This window comes from Bidens hawaiensis, unplaced genomic scaffold (genome assembly GCF_021521415.1).
Source record: "Bidens hawaiensis isolate Kalapana, Puna unplaced genomic scaffold, B.hawaiensis_p1.1 tig00001758_1, whole genome shotgun sequence".
NCBI lineage: Eukaryota > Viridiplantae > Streptophyta > Magnoliopsida > Asterales > Asteraceae > Bidens > Bidens hawaiensis.
In genome coordinates, this window is record NW_027491099.1 from 2,190,117 (window position 1) to 2,211,925 (window position 21,809).

Genomic DNA, 21,809 nt, shown 5'->3' on the forward strand with positions numbered 1-21,809 from the left:
AATAAGAACTAGGTAAAGCATTTTTGACTGTACCAATCTTATCATATTCAGATGGTTCAATCTTTAACTTATCTATTTCATCAATTAAATGATTGAAACGAGTAGTCATTTCCTCAACAGTTTCACCTTTAAGTAGATTAAAGTTTCTAAATTGAAACTTTAACATCACCTTTTTTACTCTCCTCAGTGTTACCGATACTTCTCATTCTGATGTGTTGAAACAACGAAGCAGTAATCTTGATACTTCCCACTTGATGACATATGTTATCTGGTAAAGCCATAGTAAGAGTCGAATGAGCTTTTGTTTCGATCTCTAACGCCTTTTTCTCCTCTTGAGAATATTGTGAAATAGCTTTAGGAGTGAAACCAATAGTCTCATCTCCAATCATCGGTACAATATAAAACTCATCAAGACAATAAGAACAGTCAGGATGAACAGAACCAAAATGAGCACAAAAACATGGTTCCCATTTAGCAAAGTCACTAAATTTCATCAATCAAGGACACTTGGAATGAGATCCAATTTCAGTATCCAATTGTTACATTTGTTTCATGAGTGCGTTTTTAGAAGCTAACGCATAAACACAGCCATCTTGATAGCAAGATTAATGAACTGTGAACAGTAAGTATAACGAACTGTGAACAATAAGTATAACAAACTAAAATAACGAATCAATTATACGAATTGAATGTTATCTGAGTAACGAACAAGGAACAATATCATACGAATTAGCTTATGACGAATTGGTAATGAATCACTAGCGAACTGAGTCAACGAATCAGGTCAAGTTGACGAATCAGTCTAACGAATTAGATTAACATATCTAAATTCAATGTAATGAATCAAAGTAACAAATCTCCGAGTCAACTTTAACGAATCAGAGTAACGAATCACTGATTCAAGGTGACGAATCAAAGAGTACGAAGTAGCTACAGTTGATAACGAATCAACTACGGTTAGCTAACGAATCAGGTTGTTATAACGGTTATAACAAACTCTGACAAACTTTGCCACGTGGCAAAAGTTTGTTAGATACGAGGCTAACGAATCAGACCACGTGTCTGACAAACTAAATAACACGAATTGAACTTGGTGACGAACTAAGTAACGGATTAAGTGACGAATTAATGAGTCTTAACGAACTATAATAACGAATTGCTTGAAGATATAACGAATCTTCAACAGATGATGAAGATCTTCAAATCTTCATCATCAAAATCCAGATTTCTGGAAACCGATAGACACCAAAAACCAACACAAATCTGTAATCCTCACTCAATACAATACCAAATCGTGCAAATCATAGATCAGATTTCTCATAACCACATTGCGAAACCAACTCGTAACATCTCGTAAACCAATTCAATCAATTTCGAATCAAATTGTACCAAAAACACCTCTCTGTTTCGGACAATTTCAGATCCAAACCAAATCATTACCAAACCAATTCAATTCCCAATTCCACTCAACTACAAACTTTCAATACCTTACCGATCACAAATCCACCATAATTTAGTCCATAGCCAACCAAATCAACACCTAATTTGATTAAGTTCAAACCGAAACTAAATAAAACTAAACTTTTGTGATTAAACTTTCAATTAACAAATTAAAACATGTTAGTGCACGAAATGGTTGTCCGTAGCATTCGAATATATTATACATAGTCTAGATTGTTTATTTATTGTAAATGGCCCATTCGCTATAGTTTGCATAGCGAATGAGGTCCATTCGTTATATGCTAGGCTAGTTCGTTAAGGTATAAGCTCATTCGTTATGGTAGCATAACGAATGAGAGCTAGTTCGTTAAGTTTATAAGCCCATTCGTTATGTAATATAACGAATGGAGGCTGGTTCGTTAAGTTATCATCACTCGTTATGGAATCATAACGAATGGAGTCTAATTCGTTATGAAGATATAACGAATTAGACTAAATTAACGAATTGGTGCTTTGGCCTATAAATAGGCATATTCATGCTCATTTGTAGGTGTACATATTTAAAGAGAGATCTAGTTCTAAATTGTGCTCTCTATAAGTTATTTCCATCCACCATAATGTATTCTTCCATATTTATCAATAAATTAATAATTTAACGTTTAGATTCGTATTGTATAATCGATGTATCATAGCGGCTAGATCCTTAACGGGTTTCAACAAAACACTAGATCAAGAGCAATCAAAGCCCTGATACCACTTGAGAACATCTTAGATCTGAGATCTAATACCTTTAATGGATCTAGTTCATAACTAGCCTTAATTAGTACTGATCGATGATATATATATATATATATGTTATTATTAGTATTAGTTGTAATATGTAACATCTTAACGACGTTTGGATCGAGAGAACAATTTGACAGAGTGTGGATACGTTAAATCTAAAACTTTTTTTTAACAGAGGAAAACTCCTCTATATATAGAAGATGGATCTAGTTCGTTACACATTCCGTAACGAACTAGCTTCCACTTCGTTACAATACATTACAGACTAATAACCTTAACAAACCAAGCTCCAATTCGTTAAACATCACTACAAAAAAGATTAGTATTTGAGACTGAAAATTTAGTCTCTAATACACACCAATCAGTACCTAATGGTTATCCGGGACTGATATACCAGTCCCTAGCCAGTGACAGATACCTAGTCCTAGATACTAGTTTTTGTAACTGAAAATCAGTCTCCGTTGTATGACACCAATAGGGACTAACAGCCAGTCCCTGGTACACAAAAATTCAGTCCTTAATTTATCCCCCCATACCACATCTTTTCAGTCCCAAAAACATTTCTTCGGAGACTGTAAATCAGTCTCGAATACAATGATATTCTAGTCCCTAATGTATAACTTTAGGGACTGAATATCAGTCCTCTAATCAATACAATATTGTCCCTAATACGTTTCGTTAGGTTCGTGATTCTATATCAAATCAGTCTCCAATGATATTCTTTACGGACTGAGAATTAGTCTCGTTACTACTTGATTTCAGTCACTAATATATCACTTTTAGGGACTGATAATTATTCTCAGATGATATGTTATTTTAGTCCCTAGTAACTATATTTAGAGTCTGATAATCAGTCTCATAAACTAGTCTCTAATATGTTATTTTCAGTGACTATTTCTAGTCTCTAATAATGTATATATTCCAATATTCTTATATATGGACTGAAAAATAGTCCCTCACACAATTTAATTCAGTTCCCAACATGCATTCATAATACCGAATAAATCCCTTTAAGGACTGAAAAACAATACCATTGAAGTAACTGATTTGTAGATTTATATATAACTCATAAATTTGATTTTTGATTTCACACAATCCAAATATAATAAGCATTAATATCGTAACAAAACCAATCAAAATAACGTCAACCAACCAATTCTAATATTTAAAAGAGTACTTGATAAAGAAAAGTAACAAACACTTATAACTAATGTCCTAGATGTTGTCACCATCAACTTCATCACTCGTTTCCATGGCTATTGTGTTCTCGAAGTCCGGAAACTTTGTGCTTATAAACTCGAACATTTTTTCATATTTCTCCTTTTCTCGTTTTTGTTTCGCCTCGAGTGCAATAACTTTATTTTTCAGAACTTCGTTCTCACTTGTATCTTGTTCGGATGATTCGGCTACTAATTTCATCCAACTATCTTTTTTCCTAAACACGGGCCCTACACCAACCCCCATGCTGATTGTATGGTTTTCTTCCTCCCGCAAACACTTTTTATGGCTTCTTTCTCAATCTCGTGTTCTATAGAAGTTGTAACAGTGATTCCTTCATAAACTAATTTATCCATGGCTGCCTGTTTATGCTGAATAATGTTTTCCTAACATAAAAGAAGGCATGTGAACAAAATTCAAAACCAGCACCAACCCAAATAAATATTTGAAAAAATAAATTTCACAATAAAAACTTTTAAATAGGAGATGCTTACATATTCAAGACGCGAACTATCATTTAGCCATCCCTGTTTCGCGGCATTGTAATGCATCTTATGATAAAGTTCTAACGGGCTAGGCGGCATGTGAGTCTCAGGATTTGTTTGTCATCATCAAATTATAATAATGAAGAACAAATATATTCAAATTAATCTGAGTATTTGCTTGTCGTTGAAAAAGTTATAAAAATGAAGCATAATGAATTTGCTATCCTTTTTTGCCATGTACAGTATAGTATAAACTAGGGATGGAAAAAATAACTGAACCCGATGGGTATACACGGAAGCCGAAGCATCCGGGCCAGGTAACGGGTTGGGTAAACGAGCATGGGATCAGGTATGGGATTAAAAAATAATTTTTTATTTGGGTTCGGGTATGGGAATGGGATTGGGTGATACCCGGCCCCATTACCCGAATTATATTTATCTGATTACCCGTAAATATACCCGAAATATAATCTGCACGTTTCTAATTTACTATGTATATAAGACTTTAATTAATAGTTTTATAACTAAATGCTTTATGAATTATCTTTACCAAATGACTCTTTGTATAGCTTTTCTAGTAAATATCTAAATAGTTTCCGCCCAAGAATTCAACATTTAGATTTATGGAAAATGGAATTATTGTTTTAGATATTCGTTTCAGAATGTAGCAACAAACTTATTTTTGTGGATATGTATTTTTGATGCAAAAGCAAAAGTATCCATACCTGCATATAGTAGTGTCTTTATTTTTTATCATGAAGTATTGAAGTTTATAGTTTACATTATCTTGATATTTGATATATTATCTAATGGTGATGATGTTATCCTTGTGTTTTATCATATTTAACAAAGTTTTTAAAAATATAAAGTTAGAATTTGTACTTAGAAACTACCAAGGGTATATTTTTATAAACTACCAGGTATACTCGATACCCACGGGTATCCATGTTATCCGACGGGTAATTACCCGATAAATACCCGACGGGTAATGGGCCGTTTATGAGACACAGTTCTGTAGATGGGTATGTGTTTGTGATTGCCAATACCCGGCCCGTTGGCATCCCTAGTATAAACATCCGTTTTTCATAAATTTTTACAGCCAAATCAATTCTTGGTTTCAGATTCAATTTTCTTCTAAACCACAACGCGAGTACGACCATTACATAACATGAATAACAGATTGCATTATCAGTCGAAAATTCAAAATCTTACCAGTTGGAATGTATGACTGGCTAGTGACCGAGATCCCCCTCTGCTTATATTAACTTGTTTTGCTCTGTTAGCTTCCATTTGCTTACTATATTTCTAGGAAAAATCAAATTTGCCACACAAGTTAGAACTTTAAAAATAAGAAAAATATTCACGGACATTTGTCATGATTTGTAAAAAGAAATTTAGCATACCTGAGTTTTTTCTAACTCCCAATAATCACACATATGCTTCCAAGCTTCTTCACGACAATTAGATTTCCTTTTCGATCTTGCCAACTCGGGATTGGTTCTTCCTCCATTTTTCATCCAGTGCCGACTCCAATTACATCGGGTGCGTTTCCAATGGCTTTGAAGGCGAGCATTCACATACTCCATGAAAACCTTATTTGATCTCAACAACTCAAATTTTCCCTTCAAAGAATACATTGTTAATGATATTAATGATACTATATAACATCATAACAGATTCTCAATAATTAAATGTAAAAATATATACAACTTACTTCTAATTTCTCATACATCAGATTTATCGCTTCTTTTGGTATTGAGTCCCATGCGTGATAATTCATTGGACAAAAATTGCGAATAACAATTCCACACTCAGTCGCAAATGGTGTTGCTGAGGTTCCAACAAAAGATTTTGTACCCTCATCCATTGTCAAAGGGATTTTAGAACCCTCAGGCATATTTTGTAAAGTCCTTGTAATGCTAAGATTTAAATTTGGACCGCGTCTATTTGGTGGTTGAACATTTTGTTCTGTTTCAGCAGGTGGTTGTTCTGCTTCAACAAGTTGTTCTGCATGTAATGTAGAAAAGACAAAAAAGGATAAAATGATTTGAATTCTGTTTATTTTGCAAAGTAATTCAGCCCATTTCATCACTTTTTGAAGTGCGATTTCAAACAGATCTTTACCCACGAAAACCAACCACTACCCTTTGCTTGAATATGAAAATTTTAGTTTAAAAAAATATAATTTACCGGTATCACCACTGGTGTTGGGCATATTACGTTTGCGTCTACGTGTCGAGCGCGACACTAGAGCAGATGCACTTCCCTCAACCACCGACTGATTTGTAGGTACTCGAGAATCTTCTTCAGATCTCGTTCTTGTAAAGACCATCATCACTAACATAAGCATCCACATTGTACTACAAGGAAATCGATAGTAAAGAAATCTGATATATACATTCCACAAGTATTGCTATGAACTAGAACATAAACATGATACTAAACATGTGAGATATGCATACTATCTAAACTGCAGTGGGTTTTTTTAATCAAATGTAGACATGTAGTGTATATATAGATTGAATTGTGTCCATGTTTTTAGAATCAATATAATGGCCTACTGATTATCACTTGCGCCTGTAATGAATAGCAACAATTCAAAGACAGTCCACGTTAATATGCTTTATTATATGCATATGTTTATTATTATCTTACATCTAATGTTTTTTTTTTCTTTTTCTATCAGATGCAATGTAGATATACATGTCTCCACATGTTAGAACATAGAAGTGTGTACATTAATATATAAAAAGATGTTGTATGTAACGAAGTAATTATATATTTCATGTAAGCAAAACATGATTAGATAACAAAATACAACCCTAAATTAAATTATGATTACGTGTAGCTCAGGGGTGTTGATCGAGTCAACCCGAACAACTTTCGGGTTAATCAGGTCGGGTTACTTGGGTTTCGGGTTGTAATAATGCTTCAATGTTTTTTTTTTAATTATGGGCTGCAAAGATGTATAAGTCTTGTAAACATATCACAAAACAATTATCCTTAAAAGAAATGTACAAACAATTTGCCAACAACTTTAACTAAACCCAAAAAAATGTTTTTATTTTACTAAAATTTTTTCAGTGGTTTCCCCATATTAGAAAACTCATGTTAATCGATAATATCCTTCTTATCTTTTACTTAAAAAACAATATAACAGATTGGAGAAGCATAGACAATCAATATAAATAAATAATGTTTGGAATTATACAAGACAATGGTAGAATACATATAACCAATCTTGAATATATACAAAGAGTATAATTTAAATATATAAAAAAGCTAAAGTATATAATGGTTGGGCTGCTTAAGTTAACTATGAATTGGGTTACTCGAGTTGACCCAAAACCCGATTTTTTATCAAACACGAACCCAAAACCCGACCCTAATGATAATACGGGTTAATTGGGTTAACCTGATTAATAATTGTTGTAGCTATGTAACCCGAACCTAATGAGCTTACTCGGTTTTGGGTCGGGTTAATCGGGTTCGAGTATTTTGGCCACCCCTACTTGTAAACAGAACATATGGACTCATGTTATATCAATTAACCAAAATAACTCATCAAAATTCATGGACATGGCAGTCAATATAGAAAAGGGCTATTGAAGTGAAAGTCTAATCAACGAACATCACTCTAACTCATCATAATGGTATTCAATATTGAACTAAACATATCATTTATTACTAATTGAGTATGCAAGTAGTGTTCAATATATAAAAAATTAGTTCAATTGATACCTGAATATGCAAATATTGATAGACTGCCAAAATTTCTTCACACAGAATCAATAGTTTGTAAAGAGGAAGGCTTTCGTGAGGGAGTAACTGTAGCGTGATGGGGTTTGAATCATTGGTAGGGAACGTGGGGAGGATTGACATCCAGATTTTTGTGGATGGTTCGGTTGAGTTTTGCTGGATAAAGAAAGATGCAGATGAATTCCAATGAGAAGAAGATATTATTTAGTTATTTTGTTATAACTAAATCAATATTATTTAGTTATTTTGTTTACATCTTACTTTCCCAACTTGATTATCTGATACGCAACTTTGATTTTCTTTTAGTATTTTTGAATATTAAATACCTAAACTAATTAGTACTAATATTTTTTAATAATATCCTACAACTACTAAATTTACTTAATTGAAATAACGATTTGTTAATATGCTAATGTAGTTGTGTGTTTGAATTCAATAATCAAACACATGATTCAAGTAAATTACGATTTATAACTTCTAAAGGAATATAATAATTATTAATATGATTTAATACAGAAGTTGGGTGTTTATTATTGATGTTATTATTATATTTATTATTTGTTTTATTTTTTGAATAACGAACTAGGAGTGCAATCGGGTTCGATCAGAGCTTAAGCTTGACTTGTTTTAAGTTTTATTTTTAAATTCGAGCTCAGTACGAGCTTGACTGATTTACTATATATTACTTTTGTATATTTCTATACATATTTCAATTATAATTTTATATTTCACATAATATATATTAATTAGTTATTTTTTCATAGCATTATGTATATAATAGTTGTTATATATATGTTAAAAGTTTATATAATCATAGGCTTGTTAAGGGTCGTGAGCTGACTCGAGCTCAATAAGTGAAGTTCGGATTAGGATCGTTTTTAAAACGAGCTTCTTTTTAGGCTTTGGCTCGATTGAGATTTTTCACAATCTGATCACAAGTAGTTCACTAGCAGCTTGGCTCATTTTCACCCGTGAAAAAAACACACACCTCATACAATTACATTAAAAACAAATATATCCTCTTTGTTATATTTAAATCATACACCTTTTAGGGGAGGATAAACTCCAGCACCGTCATACCACTAGGGCCATGGCTGTAGAAATTTCATGTTTTAATTTTTACGAATTTCATTTATTATAATAAATTATTATTATTAATATTATAATTATAATGTGTGGTTGTTAGGGATAAGTGGGTAATATTATATTTTAATTATAAGAAATTTCATGTTTTTAATTTTTTACGAATTTCATACACCGATTTTTCCAGATTTTTAGTTCCGGTGCGAAATATTCAGTTCGATACCGGTTGTGAAGGAAAACGCCGAGGAACACAGGTACGTACCGAAAATTCCAAACTTGGTACTGATTGGGTATCATTACTGGTAATGGTTTTGCTCATCCCTACTGGCCATAGGCCACTATAATCTACATTAATTGACCATAATTTATTGTTGTTTGCCATAATTGACCATTTATACTCGGTCAAACATGTGTAAACGGGTCTTATGTCATAATATGTTGATAGAAGTTATACTAAGTCATACATGTCTTTAGTGGATTATACGTGCTAAAAATTTTAATAGCTTTTAATTGATATGTCACAATAGCTATGTTATATTATGTTTGAAACATATGCATATAAACAAAATAAATATTTGTATTTTAGAGAAATATCTTATTGAATGGTAATGAGTCATATTAGATAGAAAATATTTAAATGATCCATAATAGGTCACTTTATCAAGGTTGGCCACCATTAATTTGCACTCCTTAGGTTTAGTCATAAGTAACTATCACTCATTGACTATTATGCTATGAGTTACACATTCACGCCTTTTTACTCAATGTAAGCGTCTCATCACCCACTTTACCCCTTTTCGCTCCATCTTACCATAAGAAAATGGGTTAGCCTGCTTAACTCCCCTCAATTTAATTTTAAAGCAAATTTTAATTTGTTGTGTGTCGGTGTAGAGGATTTTAAAGCCCGCTAATTAACACTTTAACACATTTTGCCTTTAACACATGTTAACCCATGAAAGGGAGTATTGTCCCATTCCTTAACCTTTGTCAAATTAACATTATCTCCCTGGGCGTTAAGATTTGCCCCGGGGTCTTAGACTTCACTAATTAAAGTTAAATCTAGTCGCACATAGTAAATCTTCAAACAATAGAAAAAAAACTATTCGATTAGCAAACCAAACCAATTTATTAGGTGTGTGAAAACACGCTAAGCTATGCTCAAACTCGACAAAGATTGAGCTCCGCATAATTTAATTAAAAATATTAAAGAAGTAAAAAAAGTAATTTATGAACTGTCTTATGAAAACCATTAAGATAATAAAGACTATAATTTTAAAATAGATTCATGTAGGTTATTATAATTTATTAATAGATTATTTATATATTTAAAATTTAAATGTGAATACAGAAAATATATTGATTGATAAATACAAAATGATTTAAATTTAAAAATATTAAAATTTTATATTTTAATAAAAAAGGTAAGAAAAATAAACATTTATTTGTTTAATTTGTCAAATTAAATTTATTATTCCTTAAAAGATAAAATTTCAAATAAGTAAATAATCATAATTTATCGAGACATGTTTCTATTTTTATATATAAAAAAATCTTAATTTATTGATTAAGCTTACAATATAAAAACACATGATCTAGAGTGTTTATTACAAGTGCACTTATTAGCCAAAAAATAAACATGCGAACAGTATCCATACACATATAACTTATAATTACATTACCCGATCTTGTTGTCTATGATGTCTGTCATATTATGTGTTATTATTTTAACTTGTGACTCTTTGTAATGAGACAAAACTATGTTGAATTATCTGTCTCATTTTGTGTATCGGCTAGGTTTGTTACGGTACCAGAATTAAACCCAACGCATAATTTTGTTAAATTGACATATTTAAAACAAAAACATGGACATTGTGACAACAAATTGATGCGAATACGGCCGTCATCTGTTATACTCGTTACGATATCAAAACTAAAAATAAAAAACAATTCGGTCGTCTGCTAGGTTCCGTGTTAAAAGACATGTATTTTTTAAAGTATAAAAAAACAAAACTTAAAAAGGAAAAAAAGAACTATATATTGAATAATAAAAATGATAATAATCGATTACCATATCATACATCTCACTCTTTTCCTTTTTTACGCCAACAGTTTATAGTTTTAAAAAAAAACAAAATGAATCATATAAACTATTGGCGTAAAAAAATAAAAAAAATGTAGATACATGATATGATATGATAATCGAACACAATTAACATTGTTTAAATGAAGAAAGCAAATACCAAAGCACCAACGATCAAATTTGATTTACTAAGGCTTTTAATAAGTTTAAACTTTAAAATTTTGTTAACATTGGAATTATAGAAAACATAGGGATGTATTCCCACTCTTTAACCATTTAACCTAAACAAACTCTTACTTAACTGGCGCCAAAAAAACTAATCGAAGCCAGACACAAAAATAATAAGGGCCTAGTGGTTAGGGTACAATCTTTCACAACCTCCATCAGCCACCCTGTCTCCTCCCCTGCAACAGTAAGCTTAATTACAGTTCATTGAACTCCAAATGCTTAATTTTAGGGCATAAGTTTTAACATATCCACACACAGAAGCAATTGTCGACCACATTCACAAACAACAACCGGTCAGTGCGATTAACGAAAAGGTAAGAAATTCTATGTTTTGTTTTACTCAGTACCGTTACAAAAAGGATGATTTTGTTGTTCTGTTTGAGGTTTAAAGTAGAGATGTTTGTCTTGAAATTTAAATTACTATGAATATTCATTGTAAAGTAGATTTTTTTTTGGATTTGATTGTGATATAGTTTGTGATTAGGGTCTCACATAATACATGATGCAAGTAATTTTCTTGACATTCTACTGGTGTTGTCAAACATTATATTTGCTGATATGCAAGTAATTTACTTTAATTTCACACGAACCTTTATTCTCAAAACATTATAAATACCACAATTGCCCCAGCGCATAATTTTTTGTTGTCATCCATAAGAACTTCACAAATTGCCTTTACAATAAAATGCCACTTGCAAATAATCAACCAGGCCGTTTATATCCAATATATACTTTTATTTTGTCTTTCAAGAGTCAAACCTCAACCAAAACCTCTTAATCTTCATAATTGTAACTTCTCAATAACATGACAACATAACTTCAAAATTAAACTCCTATAATATAATTTAACAACTATAATTCATAAAGAAGTGATACTTAACGGTAGTTTATGTTAAACTAATAAAAAAGATGCAACCTGATATGGATTGAAGACTCGAAAACAATAACAATGTAAACACCCTTCAAAATAAATCAACCTTTAAGAATAACGATGGCCGTACAAAGTGACTAAATGTAAAAGCATATACATTCATGAAAGGAAACAAACTACAACATATCATCAGACTATTAAGCCAAACACAAACATGATAAACAACAGAAGACATTTTCAAAAAAAACTACACCGTCATGCCGCGTGCAAAGTTAGACGCAAGTTAGCACACATAAAGTTATCATCAGTCATTACGTATCATTGTTGATCTCATATGTTTACAAAAACAGTTATTTCTTAAAATGAAAGATCATTTTTTTGTCTCGAACTTTTCTGCCAAATTTGTTTGTTATGATTTTGTTTACGTGATTAAAAGTTGTGTTAAAAGTCAATTTGTAACGGCTAATGTCAAGTGAATTTGTTATTATAACAAGTAGAAAGCTTTTTTAGGCAAAACTGTAATTTGACTAAAAAGGTCAAACAACAAAGATTGTTTGATTCTTATATATTAGGCTACATACGGATAACCAAAAAAAATTCTTAAAAAAAGATCATAAAGACGTTATTGTTAAAATGATAATCATCCGGTAGGTTTAATGGTCACAGGTAAGTCGGTCTTTTGAACTCGGATTTATTTTGATTTGATTGTGATTGGGGTCTCATATAAAACATGATGCAAGTAATTTGCTTTAAATGACATGCTCCTGTTGATGTTCTCAATGACTTCATGGGGAAATAATTTAAGTAATAGTTGATTGTTTACGCTGAGGCAGTCAAGGAAGGTTTTGTCCCAATTATATCTGGTGCAAGTAATTTGTCGATGCTAATGTTTTACCATCTTTTCTATGAGATTGCACAAATCCTTTATAAAGTATTAACTTCTGGATGTGATGGTATCCAATGCGTTGATCTGATTTCAAACTTCTCAGTTTATGAACAGGTTACTTGCTCAAATGGAATGAGACTTATGTTATTTTCTTGATGCATAATATGCAGATTGGTCATATGTAATTTAAAGGTATTGTTGCAGACTATTAAAGAGAGGAATCAAGGACACGATGACCCTGAAGTTAGTTCATTTTTTATCATCTTTTTATTGTTGATACTCTAATGGGTTGTCAGTGTCCAAAATACCCAAACCCGACCAGAACCTGAATAAGCTAATTAGGGTCGGGTTAAATAGGGTCAAAAAGTATTAATCGGGTTATTCGGCTTAACCCGATTAACTCGAATAGTTATTAGTGCTCGAGCTTCTGCTTGTTTCGAGCTCGACTTGAGAGTTGTTTTTTCAATCTCGAACTCGGGCTCGACTCATTGTTTATTTGTTCTGTAATTTATTAATAGATAGATTTCAAAAATGATAGTGGGTTTAGGTATAATAAAATTTAATCTCAAAATATAGAGTAACCCGACTAACCCAAACCCGACAAACCCGAACCGACTAACCCGAACCCGACAAACCCGAACCTAAATAGGGTCGGGTTGCTGGTTAGTTTTTTCTTTTGCAAAACCCCGATTAACCCGAAACCCGATCGGGTTGACCCGATTAACACCCTACTCCTAATCAACCTACTTAATAAGTGTTTTTAAATTTCTAATGACAATGTGTTAATGTTTATCTTATATTATTGTATCGTATTTTTATTTTGTGTTGAATCTTACACGACACGAATCGTCAAAACGACCTGAAAATTTATATGTCTGGTCATATTAATAATTTTTAATAGATGACAATTTTTTTTGACAACTAACTTTTTCAAGTCAACATTTTTACTTTTTTACAAATATTGCAACTTAAACTGTGCTTCAGCACTTATTTTATTCTTGCAATTCTAGGCTCAAAAATTACAAATTGTGCTTGTTAGTCAAAATCACAACCATTTTGATAATGAATTTGTTTTTTATTAATAATAAGTTGCCTTTCTACCATTGGTTCTGTCGCATAACCTGAATAAGTCGTTTTGAAAGTAAACGGGTCGTAACTAATTTTAATGCTTTTGAACATTCTGAAGGTCCAGTTCTGCTCGATTAATGATGTGAGAAAGGATTCTACAAAATCAACAATTCCACCAAGCTTCAGGCATTGACAATTTCCTCATTTATACAAAAAAAAAATCATTACAGGTATTTCTATTCTAATGTTGTTGCTTAATATATAATCATAACATCATAAAAACAAACCCCAAATAAACCGGTTCGTTTAATTAAATTGATTAAACATGAACATCACTCGTTTAGATTTGGGTATGCCTAAAGGGCATGATTTGTAAACCTAACTAATTAAAACAGGTGAGACTGACACGATTGATAAACCTATCAAATTAGAACAGGTCCAAACGAGTTTATCTTTCCAAGTTTAAAATTATGTTACCTTTAAAACCAAATATTAATGTTTTGTTTGATAAATTGTTTATTCATGTTTGTCATTAACCAGGACTTCGGAATGACTTTTGATAAGAACTGGACTAAAATCACTAATAAGGCAGATCCAACGGTCATTAAAGGAGTGCTAGCTTTTGCAGATTGGGCTAAAAGATATGCTGATAGTGAAGGTAAGATACATTGTCCATGTAGAAAATGCGTTAATGCAAGAAAACATGATCCGATAATTGTTTCTAAGCATATCATACATAATGGTTTTGAACCGACATATAATATATGGATATATCACGGTGAACATCTACCGGGTTATGAAATAGATGGGACAGATACTGAGTGTGATGAAAGTGAAAACGATTCAAATGACGGTGTCGAGGAGTTACTTAATGACGCGTTTCCTACGGGTTGCGAAACCGAAGCTGAAAATTTCTGGGACGATGCTGATCAACGTAATAACCCAAATGTGGAGAAGTTATTTATCGATATGGAGAAGCCTTTATACCCAGGGTGTGATGAGTTTTCTGTACTAAGCTTTTTACTTGAGTTGATGAACGTAAAGTTAACATGTAAAATGACAAATGTGTCAATGGATATGATTCTGAATTTATTTAGCCGAGCTTACAAGGATGCAAACTTGCCAAGGAACCATTATGAGGCGAAAAAGTATTTACGCACTCTTGGATTGGGATATGAATCTATCCATGCTTGTAAATATGATTGTGCATTATTTTGGAAAGAATATGCAGAATTACAAAACTGTCCAGTTTGTAGCACTAGTCGATATGAAGAAAATAGTAAGGGGAAGAAGAAACCGGTAAAAGTCTTGCGTTACTTTCCCGTCACAAGTAGGCTTAAACGCTTATATGCCTCAAGATACACCGCAAAGGAAATGTTGTGGCACGATCAACAAAGAAACAAAGAGGAGGGGGTTCTTAGGCATCCGACAAATGGACAAGCACGGAAACACTTTGATACATTGTTTCCTAATTTTGCAAATGATCCTCGAAATGTTCGCCTAGGGCTTGCCAGTGATGGTTTTAATCCTTTTGGGGCAATGAGTCTCTCATATAGTATGTGGCCTGTTGTGCTCATAGCATACAATTTGCCACCTTGGAAGTCTATGGTTGATGCTTCATTTATGTTGACATTGTTGATTCCAGGAAGAGATTCATCGGGAAAGGATATTGACGTATTTTTGCGTCCACTTGTAGATGAGTTGAAACTTTTATGGGAAAAGGGTGTTAAAACATATGATTGCGAATCAAAACAAATATTCAACATGCGCGCCGCACTTCTATGGACAATCAATGATTTTCCTGCTTATGGTTACTTGTCTGGATGGAGCACGAGTGGATACAAGGCATGTCCAATATGCAATGAAGATGCGTGCAGCATACATATACGAGATAAAATAGCATATGTAGGTCATAGGAGATTTCTCCCACAAGATCACGCTTGGAGGAAAGCACGAGATTTTAATAGACATAGAGAGACTAGGCTTGCACCTAAACCAGTCAACGAAGATGATTGCTTATGTCAGTTGGAATATCTTCTTATCCATCCTCATGGAAAACACCCATCTCATTTCAGAAAAAAAAAAGAAAATGAGATCCACATGGTTTAAACTGGTCAAAGAAAAGCATCTTCTTTGAAATCCCATATTGGTCCAAGTTGTTAATTCGTCACAACATTGATGTGATGCATGTTGAAAAGAATGTGTGTGAGAATGTGATATCAACCTTGTTAAACATAGAAGGAAAGACAAAAGACACTGACAACGCTCGACGAGATTTGCAAGATATGAACATACGTAAGGAGCTTCACTTGGTGATGATGAGTGATCATTTGGTTAAACCACATGCTTCTTATGTTTTAACTCGAGAGGAGAAAAAACAGTTTTGTAATTTACTTAAGTCTGTATGTTTTCCAGACGGGTATGCCGAAAATTTAGCTAAAAATGTGATTGTTGAGCAAGGAAAGGTATATGGGCTTAAATCACATGATTGCCACGTCTTAATTCAACGCATAATTCCTATTGCAATTCGTCCATTTTTGACAAAAACAAATTCGTGATGCGTTAGTCGAGTTATCTCAGTTTTTCAAGAAACTTACTGAAGTCACATTACACGTGAGGGAGTTGAAAGTATTGCAAGAAGAGATAGTTAAGATTTTTTGCAAGCTTGAGTGGATATTTCCCCCGTCATTTTTTACAGTTATGGTGCACTTGTGTGTGCATCTTCCTCAAGAGGCAATTTTAGGTGGACCAGTGCAATCAAGGTGGATGTATCCGATCGAAAGATACCTTGGACATTTAAAGAGATACGTTAGAAACAAAGCTAAACCTGAAGGCTCAATTGCAGAAGGTTATGTTGTTGAAGAAGCTATAAATTTTTGTTCACACTATTTACGAGGCGTTGAATCAAAGTTGGAGAAACGTGGCAGAAACGCTGACAGAACCTCTAGTGATGCTCGAAGCTTTGTGTTGGATATTTTTAGGGTAAATGGTCGAGGTATTGGGAAGAAAGAAGTTTATAACCTTTCTAGTATTCTTATGAAGAAAGCAATATGGTTTATCTTTAACAATTGCCATGAAGTTCAACCGTACTTAGAGTAAGTTTTTTTCTCGTTTTTTTATTTTATATAATTTTTGTTGTAAATTAGTATCAAATGTCACATGTCAATAAACTGATATTTATTTACAAATGACAGAGAACACTTACAGTTTTTACAAAGGCAACATCCTGAATCATTAGATTTTTCCGAGATGCAACGGTCTACATTCGCGGATTGGTTTGCTAAACGGGTAACAATTACTTTCTGCTTACTTGATGTACTTTATATTTGGTATTGCACTCTAACTACATGATTATTATGTAAAAAAATTGAGAACAGATTCGAGATATGTATTCGTTAAATCCATCCCAAATGAATGAAGAATTATATGCATTGTCTTGCCCTCCTGATAACCGAGTTTTATCACAAAAGGGATACATAGTGAATGGAGTTAAATTTTTAGTTAAGTCTAGAGATGATCGTAGGCAAACACAAAATTGTGGAGTTATGGTCCCTGGCGTTCATAATGATATCGAAGACGATTATTATGGATATCTTGATGAAGTCATTGAAATTTCATTTATAAGATGCTATCGTGTTGTTTTATTCAAATGCACATGGTTTGATACTGATCGTCGAAGAAAACACGTGACATTTGAACCTCATTTCATAAGCATTGACACGTCCCATAATGCTTATAAGGAAGATCCTTTTATTTTGGCAAACCAGGCTAAACAAGTATTTTATATAAATGATGCACTTAAACCAAATTCACAATGGAAAATCATTGAAAGAATTACCCACGGACACTTGTGGGATATTCCAGAACACAAGAATGCAGAAGATTTCTTAGAGGAAGTCAACCTTCTCCATGAAGATATTATGGAAGAAATTATTGAAAATGTTGATGATCAGGGTTCTAATGGCATTACAGATGATTTTGTTGATGATGAGATAACTGACTCTGATCATAGCATGGAAGACTTTGGTTCGGAGTCACATCTGGGTGATTCAGACACCGAAAATTCCAATGATGAGATTAATAGTGTTGAGTCAGACGACGATGATTTGTGATGGTCAGCAAATAAATTTCGTAAGTTTTGATTATTTAAGTTTCACATATGCTAGTTTACATGAACACGTCCTATTTAACCTAGAAACGAATAAATTATTTAACTTTTTGTAGAATATTACTTGAATTTGAGAAATTATTTTTTATATTTTAAGCAATTATGTTTTAACGATTTAACTATAAGCAATTATGTTTTAACTATTTAACTAACCCGACTATAATGTGTTTTCAGGTCTACAATATGGTTGGATTATGAAGGAACTTAATTTAGAAGCTTGTGTTACTTAGCATACAAAGGTTATTGATATGATATTGCCCTGCAAGTTAACTTGGATGCTAACGAACGGTTTGTTTTTTTATTTGTTAAAATTTGAAAGCATTTGTTCAATTTTGATTGACTTGAGTTGAATATGTTTAGTTTTTTGTTGAACTTATAACGCACATACCTTTTGAGCCTTCCAGTTTTTTTAGTAGTCATTGTTACATGAATCGGTGATATAACATCAGTTGGTTTCCATTTGTGTTTAATTTAAAATTGAGTGCTAAATTTGGGGAAAATTTGGGTTTTATTTCATTCCTTTTGACCAAAAGTTTATTTATTTTTCATCAAAGTGGACAATGGAACACGAGACGGGTTAGATCAGTTTCTAAAAGCTGCTAGCAAACCCGAAAACAGTTGCACTATGAGTTTATGCAAGATTACAAGGAACTTGAATTCACCATTAGCAAAGGCCCTTTATGGAATTGATGGTGAGGTCATCTTGCTATGTGTGTTCATGGTTATATAGATTACCTAATGACATTAACATGATTATTCTGCTGGTGCAGGAATTACTCGTGTGTTCTTCGGTTCAGATTTTATAACTGTAACAAAGTCAGAAGATGCTTCTTGGGATTTTCTAAAACCTGACATATTTGCAGCAATTATGGACTTTTACTCATATGGGCAGCCACTCTTTCTGGATGCAACCACTTTAGCTTCTATGGATACAGCCATCGATGAAATAACTGCTTTTTGTTGCAGTTATTAAGTGTATATTTGATCTTTAAAGTTACCAATCATTTGTCACATAATGTTGCAGGATGACTCAGAAACTGTTGCGATGATTAAAGAGTTATTGGAAACTCGGATACGACCTGTTGTGCAGGATGATGGCGGTGAGATCGAGTACATAGGATTTGATCTGTATGCTTCTTTGATACTCTGGTTATTGTATATTTAACTTAAATATATATGATATCGTATATTTAACACTTTTAATTTTGACAGATTATCTGGAGTTGTGGAGCTAAAAATGCAAGGAACATGTAGCGGTTGCCCAAGCTCATCTGCCACTTTGAAATCAAGAACCGAAATTATGCTTATGCATTATATGCCTGAGGTAGCTGTTATTAATATTTGCTGCAATTCATGTAGAGAGCAATTTAAAATTCGATCAAACTGAATAGTTTTCCCCAGCAGTTGATTCATTGCGAAGTTAAAATTTACAAATTAAGGATGATAACCTGGATAGAAATTCTGGAATTGAAGATGCTAGAGAGGAGTTTATGATCCCAGGTAAAATTCTCGATATCAGAAATTTCATTGTTTTTCTGCTTAACCATGTCTTCTCCTATTATATTAACCCCATCAATTTGCTTATTAGTTTTCCTTCTTTATTATCTTTCTGTTGACAACGATTCCAAATAATTCAAACACATGGATATAGTTAATGAAGAATATAAGCAATATTTTCTTTAATTATGTGCATTTGTTTCTTATGATTTCACTTTTGTATCACATCTGCAGATACATTAAAGGAATTGAGCCTCGCGTGTTATTTTAAAAAAGGTATAGCTTTGGTTCAAGTCAAAACGGGCCATTTTAAAAAATCAGTTTGAAGGCCTACCTACAAGTTCAAAAGTAATACAATCATTTGGTAGATGGAACATCGGATTGACTCAGATGTGCAGCATCCGGTTGTGTTCTTGTTCTGGTTTCTAAAAGATCATACTCACGAGCTAAACTCGCCATTGTACAAAGCTTTCAAATGAGTTGGGTTTTTGGTTTTGTAGCCGGTGATAGTGACTCTGAGTGTGTGTCAAGGTTGGCCTCTTTACTCACATGCTATACCTTTAAGCTTTTAGATTCTTTAAAGAGCCGAGATAGTGGACTCAAACAAGCTTTACTTGAGCTTTTGAATGAAGTTTTACCATAAGCTCTTTGTGTTTTTTTATAAATTTTGGTTAATTGTAAAGAAGGTATGGTTAACAATTTAACATATGGATGAGAAATTACTTTTGGATGCATAGTGTGCTTATCAATTTTTTTAAACAGGTTATCTAAATATGTTACTTTTGGTTGGTCTTTAGGTAAGATTGTTCCATCTGCACTAATTTTATAAAAGTTTCTGAAGTGTGTTCTGGTAGAATAATGAGCATGTGCTTTGTTGAGCCCCATCAAGGTATCTCCATCAATTCTTTCTTGATTTTTTCTTTTGTTTAACTTAATATAAAATAATTTTCTTTTATGGTGCAGGTTTAAATTTTTGATGCTTTTCACACATTAACCGGCAAACATTTGTTGTGTATAACTTGTTAAAATGGGTCATTTTAAAAAGTTGTCGATTTGGTTCGGGCCACAGCATGTTATTTTGAAAAGGTATAGCTTTGATTCAAGTCAAAACGGGCCATTTTAAAAACTTATCAGTTTTGTTTGGGTCAAAATGAGTAATTTATTCTAAAAATATATCAATTTGGTTCGGGTCAAAACGGGTCATTTTATAATGGTATAACTTTTGTTCGGGTCATTTTGGTATCATTATGGTCCCGCCATTTAAAAAAATTGACCTACTTCGGGTCACGTGCTGTTTTAGAAAGGTCTTGATTTAGTTGGGGTCAAACAGGGCAATTTATTTTAAAAACGTATCGCTTTGGTTCGGGACAAAACGGTCCATTTATTTTTAAAATGTATCGGTTTGGTTCGGGAAAAAACGGTCCATTTATTTTAACAATGTATCGGTTTGGTTCGGGTCAAAACGGTCGATTTATTTTAACAATGTATCAGTTTGGTTCGGGTCAAAACAGGTATAATGGTATCATTCCTGTATCAGAAGTAATCGCTCGTTACATCTGCAGATCACGTTGTTGATGACATACAATTTCAAATGTAATGTTTACACAATTCTCTTACTGATTTTTACCTCATACGTAATTACAAAATAAAGTTAAAAAATATTTGGACTAAATGTGTTTCCAGGTGAAGCAGCTTGTTTAGATATGTGTGAACCCTGATGAAGCAATTGCTATTGGCACTGCTATTCAAGGAGGCATTCTAAGTGGAGAGTAAGGTGATAGATCATGGAACTAAAGGTAATTCATGCGTTTCTTATCATATATGCCCTCCGCTAAATGTCTATAAAGGGTCGGGTTGGTGTCAAAATATATATTCTTTTATGGGTAAGAAACGGGTCGCGTCTTTTTGACGTTCAGAAACGGGTTGCGACATGCCGGGACAAGCTGGTATTAAGTTGTATATTTTACGGGCCCAAATCAAGTCGGGTTGGTGACAATGAGTTTATTTTGTGGGTTGAAAACAGGTCATGGGTCCAAATACGAGTCGAGTTGGTATGATGCGAGATCAATCTTTTGACCAAGATGCTACTAATGCATTGTCGAGTAGGAGTCGGTGTTTTGGATGTGGCTTTGCTTATCCTCGGCAATGCAAGTTGTGTTTCATACTTGCATAACCTAAGTTTTTCATTTTTATTCACATTGTTATAATTATGGTTAACTTATGAACTAACCGGTTATTAG

General features: G+C 32.9%; 2 protein-coding genes across 2 annotated transcripts; one reads left to right on the forward strand and one right to left on the reverse strand.

The window, feature by feature from the left end:
- Positions 1–5,129: 5,129 nt before the first annotated feature.
- LOC143596792 (uncharacterized) lies at positions 5,130–6,285 on the reverse strand. The gene is made up of 3 exons (XM_077075477.1): positions 5,644–6,285; positions 5,333–5,551; positions 5,130–5,234 (listed from the first exon to the last, which is right to left on the reverse strand). The coding sequence occupies exons 1-3, from the start codon at positions 6,016–6,018 to the stop codon at positions 5,130–5,132; spliced, it is 699 nt and encodes a 232-aa protein (XP_076931592.1). The 5' UTR covers positions 6,019–6,285.
- Positions 6,286–18,669: 12,384 nt separating this feature from the next.
- LOC143596960 (nifU-like protein 4, mitochondrial) lies at positions 18,670–20,538 on the forward strand. Its single transcript, XM_077075604.1, has 5 exons — positions 18,670–18,764; positions 18,843–19,024; positions 19,097–19,200; positions 19,285–19,396; positions 20,533–20,538. Exons 1-5 carry the CDS (start codon positions 18,698–18,700, stop codon positions 20,536–20,538), a joined length of 471 nt encoding a protein of 156 aa, XP_076931719.1. The 5' UTR covers positions 18,670–18,697.
- Positions 20,539–21,809: the final 1,271 nt, after the last annotated feature.

Bases quoted from the DNA above. Each gene is read 5' to 3' on its own strand.
- LOC143596792 (XM_077075477.1), bottom strand. From the start codon at position 6,018: ATGAAATGGGCTGAATTACTTTGCAAAATAAACAGAATTCAAATCATT. The intron at 5,552-5,643 runs GTAAGTTGTATA...TATTCTTTGAAG, and splicing joins TGATGTATGAGAAATTAGAA to GGAAAATTTGAGTTGTTGAG. The intron at 5,235-5,332 runs GTATGCTAAATT...GATTTTTCCTAG, and splicing joins GGGAGTTAGAAAAAACTCAG to AAATATAGTAAGCAAATGGA.
- LOC143596960 (XM_077075604.1), top strand. From the start codon at position 18,698: ATGAGTTTATGCAAGATTACAAGGAACTTGAATTCACCATTAGCAAAG. The intron at 18,765-18,842 runs GTGAGGTCATCT...CTGCTGGTGCAG, and splicing joins GGCCCTTTATGGAATTGATG to GAATTACTCGTGTGTTCTTC. The intron at 19,025-19,096 runs GCTTTTTGTTGC...ATAATGTTGCAG, and splicing joins CAGCCATCGATGAAATAACT to GATGACTCAGAAACTGTTGC.